The sequence below is a fragment of the Antechinus flavipes genome, chromosome 3, assembly GCF_016432865.1.
Source record: "Antechinus flavipes isolate AdamAnt ecotype Samford, QLD, Australia chromosome 3, AdamAnt_v2, whole genome shotgun sequence".
NCBI lineage: Eukaryota > Metazoa > Chordata > Mammalia > Dasyuromorphia > Dasyuridae > Antechinus > Antechinus flavipes.
Window position 1 is genome coordinate 465,970,193 of NC_067400.1, and position 11,136 is coordinate 465,981,328.

Sequence of the window (11,136 nt, forward strand, 5' to 3'; positions counted from 1 at the left end):
CCTTCACAGTTAAGAAAATTATTTTGCCAGATATGTGAAGGATGGACTAGAGAGAAGGACAGATTTGAAATGGGAAGGCTAATGAGAAAGTAATTGTAATAATCCAGACAAAAGATAATGAAGGCTTGAACTAGGAGGACCTAAATTCAAATCTAATCTCAGATACTTGATGCTTACTAGATATGTGATCCTAGACAAGTCACTTAACTGATTACCTTATAAAAAAAGGGATATACACACACAGATAAATCATTGGTAATTTTTGAAAGGACAGTTTCAATTGAATGATGAGATCAGAAATTAGATTATAATCAGTTTAAAAGAGTGAGGAGAAAGGAAACTGAGTATATCGATGACTTTTTTAAGGAGCTTAGCAAAGAAAGAAAGGGTAAGTATAGAATTATAAATAGCAGAAATGGTAGGATCAAATAAGGATTTTGTGAGAACATATTCTTGTGCAACAGGGAAGTAGTCAATAGATAGGAAAAGATTTAAAATAGGAAAAATCTGGTTGATGGGAGTTGTGGGAAAAGGAAGGTGAGGAAAGGAAAGATGAAAATCGGTTGGACAAGACTGAAGGGGAGACATATATATGCATTTAGGGAGTCTGTCCTAGATAAGAAGGCTTAGAGTGATTAAGGAATCTCTGTTCCATTTAGGCTAATAATAAAAGCTAGGAACAACAACAAATAATTTGCTAACAAAATCAGAGGAAAGATGATCAAAAAGGAAAAAGAACTATTACCTACAGTGGACTGAACACTAATAATGGTTAATGGAGAGAAGGTGAAAATACTTAGCCTTTACTGTGCTCTCTTTTTCTTTGCCAAGAGGAATGACCTTTGTAACTGAATACAGCTGAAAGAATTGGCTAACAAGAAGTTCTAATTCTAGATATGGGAGATAATAAGTTAATATCTTGCTATCCTTGGTAAATCTTAAGTCACCAGTTTCCAATTAACTGTGGCTATATACTAAAAAAGCAGAGATTGATTTCTAAACCATTGTCAGAGATCAGAGATCTTGGAAAGATCCTGTAGGGTGGAAGTGGTGCTACAGGACTTGAGCATATTTGTCTAAATTTTCAAGAAAAAGGAGGAGAGTAGAGTCTGTAAACCATAGGTCAATTAAACCTATTTCAAATCTTGATGAAATCCTAGAATATTTTATTAAAGTGAACATTCAAAAAAGGTGATGATCACAGTGAAACAGAATGGATTCATCAGTACAAGTTCTGCCTCTGATCTTTATTACCTGTGTTACCTCAGGCAAGTAACTTAACTTTCCTGGATCTCAGTTTCTTCAAGGCTAAAAGGAAGGGATTTATTTAAGTAACCTCTGAGTCCTTTTTATTTTCCAGTATCATCTTTGCTGTTCTCCCTTATACTTACTTTAACATTGAATTCACTGAATTTGTTGATTTAATTTGTTAGGTTTGAGTTCTTTATGGAATTTTTCTTTCTTATCTTCTGTAACATTTGTTGGCACACAAGCTGCAATCATCTTCAGGTTCATTGTTTTGTTTGCCTGAAATTTCATTGGTAAAGAGAACTCCTAGATGAGGAAACTTTCTTTAATGATGTGAATCAGATGACTTGAGAAAATCTAGATAGACTTACATGAACTGAGGCAAAGTGAATTGAACAGAAACAGAACAATAACAATGATACTGTAACAGTGATCAGTTGTGAATGACTTAGCTATTCTCAGCAATACAATGATCCAAGATAATCCCAAAAGACTAATGGTGAAGCATGCTCTCCACATTCAGAGAAAATACTGATACTGATACTGTTGGAATACATTCTGAAGCAGGCTATTTTTCATTATATTTTTTATTTGTGTTTTCTTATAGAAAATTATGAATAGAATTTTTTATGTGATTGCACATAAATAAATTATATTGGATTGCTTATCATTTCAGAAATTCAAAACTATTTTTGAAAAGTTAAAAATTGTTTTCACATGTAATTGAGGAAAAACATTAAAAATCATTTTTGAAAAGTGCAAGTCAGCACCTTCTTCGCAAGGTATAACTTGAGATGGTTGCTTAGAGCAGTAGTAAGAAGATTAGTGACCTGTCAAGGAACCCACAGCTAGCATGTATCTAAAGTAAGACACGAACTTGACATTTTGAGTTTTGAGATCTGCTCTCTTTCATTATATATCATTGCCTCCAACTCTATCCCTATGTTCATCTTAAGAATTAAAATGCAAGATAGCAAAGTATCCCAAGAAAACTTTTTTGTTGTTGTCTTTTAATGCATAATAAAATTGAGAACCATTTTTATTTGGCTCTCAAGGAGAATCTAAGAAACGTCTTTACATTTCCTTTAAACATCTGATTTCGTCTATTAATTTAAAATGTTTTTGTTGATTTTTTATGTTACCACAATTTCCCATAGTATCCCTCCTCCATTCCATTCCAAAGAGCTGTCCAATGTAACAAAAACTATTTTAACTATTTTAAGTGAAAAAAATTTTAAAAGAGAAGAATCAACATAACTAATTAATAAATCAAAAAACATATAGTATGCAGCACCTATCTATCTCTGCTAAGTAGTAGATTGAGAACATAATCTAATGTCTATTCTTTCTCTCCATTCTTGTCCTTTGTAATTTTGTAGCATTCACTTTTGATTAGTATGTATATATATGAATGTGGTTATTTCCTTTTACACTGTTTTAGTTATCATGCATATTGGGCTGGTTTTGGGGTTGGGGTTTTTTTTGGCTCTGCTTACTTAACACTGCCTCAGTTCATATAGATCTGTCCATACTTCTCTTAATTCTTCATATTCATCATTTCTTATAGCACAGTAATATTTCATTACATTTAAGTGACACATGTGTTTAACTCTTACCCAATCTTTGCTATCACTGAAAGTGCTGCTATAAATATTTTGGTGTATATGAAGACTATCTTCTCCTCAATGGCCTCCTTGAGGTATAAGTATAGTAGTGAAATGTGATCCAAAAGTATGGTTGTTTCACATTATTTGCACAATTCCAAATTACTTTCCAAGATGACTGTATGGTTCTTATCTCCGTTAATAATGCATTAGTGTGGGGCAGTTAGATGGTACAATGGATAGAGCACCAGCCTTGCAATCAGGAGAACCTGAGTTCAAATCTGGCCTCAGACATTTAACATGTCTTAGCTATGAGATCTGGACAAATCACTTAACCCCAGTTGCCTCAGCAAAAAAATAAAATTGGTGTGCCTTTCTTACTACAACATCTCTCCAACGTCAACTTTACCATCTTTGCTAACTTATAAGTGTGAGGCAAAATTTCAGGGTTTTGTTTTGCAGTTTTCTTGTTTTTAGTGATTTGAAGCATTCTTTGATGTGGTTGTTAATAGTTTGCAATTCTTTTGAGTATTGTTTATTTGTATCTTTATTTAGATATTGGGGCATGGCTTTTAGTGTACACATGCAAATATAGGTAGGTAGATAGAGAGACAGACAGATAGACTGACAGATGGAGGAAGGTTCTGAAGATCATCTGATAGGATAAGATACCGGATACTATAATCCTTTCTCGAACTAAACTGCCAAGCATTCCAACTCTCCTGCAGAGAGCACAGCTCCGTTGAGTTGGCTACATTGTTCAAATACCAATAAGCTTGCAAAAAAAAAATTATTTCATTGAGAACTTACATAGGGTGTCTTGACACAAAGACTCTCAAGGTCTCTCAAGAACTTTAGATTTGGATTGTATGATATGGGAAACACTAGTACAGGATCATCAAACTTGGTGTGCCCTCGCCATAGAAGGTACTGTACTCTATGAGCAAAGCAGAATTGAATTAGTTCAGAAAAAAATGTAAAATGTGCAAAGTTAAACAATCCACCCCAGATATTCATAGGGACTATTTATATGTCCCTGTGACAGAGGATTATGAACTCATATTGGTCTGATCAGCCACAGTCAAACTCGATTCTAGCAGCTCGACTCTAACAAAATGGTCCTCTTCCAGAAGGCAGGACAACCAACCAACCATCCAGATAGATGTATGGATGGATAGATACTTTGTGACATTATTAAAAATCTTTGTATCATGTTCCTCTGTAAGGGTTTGGTATCCAAGACATATAAACAACAAGTGTATGTATGTGTGTATCTGTACACATACACACACAAATATATATACACATATATATATAATTATGCATATGCAGAATATTTATATAGGCATGTATATACTTATATGTATATATGTCTCACACACATATACAAATATACATATAGATATATTTAAATACAGTATTTCTTAACACCTCTTGCCATTTTTGCCCAGTCTGACATTGTCACTGCAAAAGCAAAAGGGGCAAGAGAGGACTGAGGATCATTTAAAATTTAATTTAATTTAAAGCTTAAATTAAATAAAAATTTAAATGAAAACTTTTTGTTTCATGAGAATATACCACAGCCAAAGAAGTGATGTCCTAGTAACTAGCTGATTAATGATGAATCTTTCCATATCTAATGAGGTTGTTCCTTCTTGAATTACAGAAATTATGGATAAATCTATACTGAAAGCTTTCCCATTGTGGTAGAATGTTTTTGAAGACTCTTGTACCCCACATAAACTAGATGATTTATACATTTTATTTAGTTGAGTGGATATTAAGAATGTTAATGCAAAAAGTTAGAAATTTAGCAGTCTTTTTTTTCCTCTCCAAAAAAAAGAGATGCTTTTCACCATAATTTAAGAAATTACTAAGTCAATAATAGAGTGTTGAAATATTTTTCAGTCATTTTATTAAAATATTTGTGCAAGTATGATGGTAAAAAAAATCAAAATTATCTTTAAGTTTACTAGGTGAGCTGAAATTGACAGTTTCTGTTTTGGTAAAAGCAAGAATAATTTTAAATGTCCCCAACACATCAGGAAGGAATGTGAAAGAGGAAAGAGGAAAATTTGATAAAGCTGGATAAATCTTTTTTATGCATCTGAAATTCAGTTCAATTCATTAAGCATTTGTTAAACATCTCCTCTGCTATGTGCTAAGGATTGTTCTAGATGCTGGGGATATGAAGCTAAAAATGAAACCCAGTCCTGCCCACATTAGAATAGATCTATTTTATTATGCTGTTTTATCTCCAGTGTCTTTTCCAGTGCTAAGATTCTATGAACTATGCTGGATCTTCCATCATGGAACATTTTCACTTAACTTTTAGAATTTCTTTACATGTCATAATGATTTACATTTACATAACACTTTTAAAGCTTACATTGACCTTTGCATATGTTCTATCTTTTGAGCTCACAATCTTTTTTTAAAGAATATTTTATTTTTCCCAACAATATGTCAAAAAAATTTTTGACATTTTTTACCAAGATTTTTAATTGCAAACTTTTCCTCCTCCTCTTCCCTTTTCTGAAAATGGTAGGCAATTTGATATTGTAAATTTATACATGTGCTATCATGTAAAACATTTATTTCCATGTTAGTCATAGTTACAGAAGAAGAAAAAACAGATCATAAGAGGAAAAAACCAAAAAAGAATTAAGTGGAAAAATATGCTTTGATCTGCATTCAAAGTCCAACAATTCTTTTATCTGATTATGATTCCTTTATGAATCCTTTGTACTTATCTTACTGAGAAAAGGTGAGTCAATTATAGTTGGTCATCATGCAACATTGTTGATATTATGTACAATGTTTTCCTGCTTCTATTCCTTTTTACTTTTCATCAGTTCATACAAGTCTTTCCAGATTTTTCTAAAATCTGCCTTTTCATTATTTCTTATTGTACAGTCATAACTCAACCAATAGTGCAGTGTCCCAGTTTTCCCACATCCTCTCCAACATTTATCATTTTCCTTTTTTTTTTTTTTTTTTTGTCATATTGGCCATTCTGATAGGTGTGAGATTGTATCTCAGAATTGTTTTAATTTGCATTTTTCTAATCAGAAGTGTTAGAACATTTCTTCATATGCAAAGATAGCTTTTATTTCTTCTGAAAATTTCTTCTTCATATACTTTGACCTCTTATCAATTGGAAAATAATTGGTAATCTTACAAATTTGACTCAGTTTTCTATATATTTGAGAAATGATTTATCAGAAGCTCTTGCTGTAAAGACTGTTTCCCCACTTTCTGCTTCCCTTCTAATCTTGGTTGTATTGCAAACAAAGAGGGCCTAGCTGTACCAGACCTAGAAGCAATATGATAAAGCACTGGTCATCAAAACTACTTGGTATTGGCTAAGAAATAGAGTAGTGGATCTGTGGAGTAAGTTAGGTTTATAAGACACAATAATCAATGACTACAGTAATCTACAGTTTGATAAACCCAAATACTTCAGTTTCTGGGATAAGAACTCACTGTTTGACAAAATTTCTGAGAAAAATGGAAAATAGTATGGCAGAAACAAATCATTGATCAACACCTAATATCCTATACCAAAAAAAGGTCTATGATTTATGGATTCATATCTATCTATATAATCTATGGATTCATGACTTAGACATAAAGAGTGATACTATATGCAAATAAGGAGAACAAGGGATAATTTACCTCCCAGATCTGAAGAGAAGAAAGGAATTTATGGCCATAGAAGAACTAGAGAACATTATGAAATGCAAAATGGATAATTTTGATTATATTAAATTAAAAGATTTTTGTACAAACAAAACCAGTGCAGGCAAGATTAGAAGGGAAGCAGAAAACTGGGGAGGGGAAAAATTTTATATCCAAGGTTTCTGAAAAGACCTTATTTCTAAAATATATATAGAACTGAATCAAATTTATAAGAATACAAGCCATTCCCCAACTGATAAATAGTCAAAGGAACTAAACAGAAACTTTTCAGATGAAGAAATTAAAGTCATTTCTCAACATGTGAAAAAATGCTGTAAATCACTATTGATTAGAGAAATGCAAAGTAAGACAACTCTGAGGTATCATACAACACTTCTCAGATTGGCTAAGATGACAGGAAAAGATAATGATAAATGTTGGAGGGGATGTGGAAAAACTTGGATACTAATACATTGTTGATAGAGTTTTGAGTTGATCCAACTGTTTTGGAGAACAATTTTAAACTATGCCCAAAAGGCTATCAAACTGTGCATTACATTTGATCTAGCAATGTCTCTACTGAGTCTGATTCCCAAAGAGATCATAAAAAAAGGAAAAAATATCCACATGTGCAAAAATGTTTGTAGCAGCCCTTTTTGTGGTGGCAAGGAACTAGAAAATGAGTGGATGCCAATCTGTTGGAAAATGACTGTAGAAGTTATGGTATTTGAATATAATGTGATATTTTTGTTCCATAAGAAATGATCATCAGGCTGATTTCAGAAAAGCATGGAAAGACTCTCATCAACTGAAGCTAAGTGAACTGACTAAAACCAAAAGATCATTTTACACAACAACAACAAGATTATGGTGGACTTAGTTCTTTTCAACAGTGAGGTGATTTAGGGAAATGAGGTGATGGAAAGAGCCATTTGCATTCAGAGAGAGGACTATGGGGACTGAATGTGAATCACAACATATATTTTCACTTTTGTTGTTGTTTGCTTGCAGCTATCTAGCATTTTTTCTTTCTCATTTTTTCCCCTTTTTGATCTGATTTTTCTTGTATGGCATGATAAATATGGAAATACATTTATAAGAATTGCTCATGTTTAATCTATATTGGATTACTTGCTGTGGGGGGAAGGAGGTGGAGGAAAAAATTTGGAGCACAAAGTTTTTCAAGAGTGAATGTCGAAAACTATCTTTACATGTATTTTGAAAAAGAAAAGGCTATTATTATTTTTTAAAATAAAAATAATCTTGGTTGCATTGATTTTGTTTGTACAAAATCTTTTTAATTTAATATAATCAAAATTATTTGTTTTGCTTTTCATAATGCTGTCTCGTTTGGTCATGAATTTTTCCCTTTCTGACAAGTAGACTATCACCTTTTCTTGTCCATATCATGCACCCATTTTGATCTTATCTTAGTATATGGTGTGAGGTATTGGCCTATACCTAGTTTGTGTCCAATTGTTTTCCAGTTTTTCTAGCAGTTTTTGTGAAATAGTGAGTTCTTGTTCCAAAATCTGCAATCTTTGTGTTTATCAACCACTAGGTTATTATAGTTATTTACTACTGTGTGTTGTGTACCAAGTCTATTTCACTGAACCATCACTTTTCTTCTGAGCCAGTGCCAGATAGTTATTATAATTACAGTTTTATCGTATAGTTTGAGATCTAATATTAATAGGCTACCTTACTTTGTATGTTTTTCATTGATTCCCTTAATATTCTTGATCTTTTGTTCTTCCAGATGAATTTGGTTGTTTTCTTTTTCTAATTCAGTTTTTTTTTTTTTTTTGGTAGCTTAATTGTTATAGCAATGAATAGGTAAATTAGTTTAGGCAGAATTGTCGTTTTTATTATTTTGGCCTGGCCTGAGCAACTGATATTTTTCCCATTTGTTTAGATCTGCCTTTATTTGTATGAAAAGTGTTTTGTAATTGTATGTATATAATAGGAGTAGGTAGACTCCTATGTATTTTATATTATTTGCAGTTATTTTAAATGGAATTTCTATCTCTTAATTCTGGGCTTTATTGGTCATATAAAGGTTTGTTGACGATTTATGTGGGTTTTTTATATCCTGAAACTTTGCTAAAGTTGTTAATTATTTAAAATAATTTTTAAATTCATACTCTTGGATTCTCTAAATATACCACGATATCACTTGCAAATAATGATAGTTTTATTTACTCATTGTCTATTCCAACTCCTTTGATTTCTTTTTCTTCTTTTACTGTACTGAATAATACTGGTTATAATAGCATGCTTGTTTCACCCCTTATCTTACACGGAGGACTTCTAGTTTATTCCCATTACAGAAAGTGCTTGCCAGTGCTTGTAGGTAGATACTGTTTATCATTCCTTTTTTAAAAAATCATTTTAAGGAATGATTCCTTTATTTCTATGTTCTTTAATGTTTTTAATAGGAATTGGGTGCTTTATTTTGTCAAAAACTTTTTCAGTACCTATTGAGATAATCATATAGTTTCTTTTGGTTTAGTTATTAATGTGATTAGTTATGTTGATAGTTTTCCTAATATTGAATCAACTTGAGCATAGTCTTGCATAACTTAGCTAAGATAGTGAATGGGAACAGTCATGTAGAAGCTACTATGGTACTTAACTATACAGGGTTTAGAAATTTGGAACTATGTCCCTCTAAAACAAAATCCATAGAAGCTGTAGCCTGGCCACACCCATGGCTGGGATTACTGATCCAATAGGTATTTTACATGTGTATTTTTCAGTACAATGTGAAGTATTCATTTGATGAAAATTTGTTTATTAATAACAATGATCATGTTCCCATTATAGGTTAGGAATCTGAAGCAATGGGTGACTGGAGCTTTCTGGGGAGACTATTAGAGAATGCGCAAGAACACTCTACGGTGATTGGCAAAGTTTGGCTGACTGTTCTGTTCATCTTCCGAATTCTGGTGCTGGGTGCAGCTGCGGAAGAAGTCTGGGGAGATGAACAGTCAGACTTTACGTGTAACACTCAACAGCCAGGTTGTGAAAATGTCTGCTACGACAAGGCCTTTCCCATTTCCCACATTCGCTTCTGGGTCCTGCAGATCATATTCGTCTCCACACCCACCCTCATTTATCTGGGCCATGTGCTGCACATCGTTCGCATGGAAGAAAAAAAGAAGGAAAAAGAGGGAGAACAGCTTAAGAAAAACCACCTGCAGGGAGTGGGGGAACTTAGTGGTCCCAACGGCCATAAAGAACCACTAACCAGAAATGAGGGGACCAGGATGGAAAAGAAAGAGAAGTCTCCCATACGAGACGATCGAGGCAAAGTCCGGATAGCCGGTGCCCTACTACGCACCTACGTCTTTAACATTATCTTCAAGACTCTGTTTGAAGTGGGCTTCATTGTGGGGCAGTATTTCCTATATGGTTTTGAGCTAAAGCCACTCTACCGCTGTGACCGGTGGCCATGCCCCAACACTGTGGACTGCTTTATCTCCAGGCCCACAGAAAAGACCATCTTCATTATTTTCATGTTAGTGGTGGCTTGTGTGTCTCTCTTGCTCAACATGCTGGAGATCTATCACCTGGGCTGGAAAAAGCTTAAACAGGGTATGACCAACCATTATAACCCAGATTCTCCCGAAGCCAAAATCGTTCCCTCAAAATGTAGCAGCCTCGGCCCACTTCTGCTTTCCTCCCACTCTGCCCCGCCTACCGTTGGATTCCCCCCTTACTATACTCAGTCTGCCTCTTCCCTAGGCCAGGCAACCACTGCAGGCTATCCTGGGGCTCCTCCACAACCCACAGAATTCAGAATGGTCACTCTTCCCGAGGAGCACAGTAAGGCAGCCCCGGCTAAATATTATGGGGGCAACCACCACCACATCTTAATGACTGAGCAGAACTGGGCCAACCAGGAGGCAGAACAACAGACTTTTGAAAGGAAGTCATCCCCACCTGACACCGCCCCTGGCACGCCCACCACCCCCAGCAGTGTCCGGCAGCTTCTGCACGAGCGAGGAGACAGTGGGGGAGGAAGTAAAGTGCCCCTGCTGTTGATTAATGGGAGTAGCAGCAGTCTGGGGGCCGCTAAATCAGAGGTAAACTCTGAGGGGGAGAAACAGCCAGGTACCACCACAGTTGAGATGCACGCACCTCCCCTGCTTCTCATTGATACAAGACGGTTAAGTAAGGCTAGTAAGTCCAGCAGTGGTAGAGCCAGATCGGATGACTTAGCCGTCTAACATTGTTCACTGTCTCTCTCTCCACACTCTTCTCTGAAGAGAGTTTTAAAGTAACCTTTCTTCTAAAAATTTTTTTTTAAAAATAAAATTGAAGTTGAAGCAAGAACCAGAAGAAAGACAGGTCCTAGGATGGGAGAAGAAATAAAATCACGAAGAGGAGACTAGGTTTCCCTATGTAATACCTGCTGTTCTTAACACACTGTGAGTTGTAGTGGACATAAAGGCAACATTTTCTGATAGTATAAAAGTAACCAGATCCGACTGTCAGTCCCAAAGATGTCCAGTTCCAGCAGGCAAAGGCTTTGTAACCCGAGCAGAATTTACAAATTAGTTTGCACACTGCCTACAGATTCTTCTTATTTCTTAAGCAT

At 34.7% G+C, this 11,136-nt stretch overlaps 1 protein-coding gene across 1 annotated transcript; it reads left to right on the forward strand.

Moving 5' to 3' along the window:
• The first annotated feature begins 9,367 nt into the window (after positions 1 to 9,367).
• On the forward strand, positions 9,368 to 10,775 carry GJA3 (gap junction protein alpha 3). Its single transcript, XM_051986592.1, has one exon. The coding sequence runs from the start codon at positions 9,377 to 9,379 to the stop codon at positions 10,763 to 10,765; it is 1,389 nt and encodes a 462-aa protein (XP_051842552.1). The 5' UTR covers positions 9,368 to 9,376; the 3' UTR covers positions 10,766 to 10,775.
• The last annotated feature ends 361 nt before the right edge of the window (positions 10,776 to 11,136 follow it).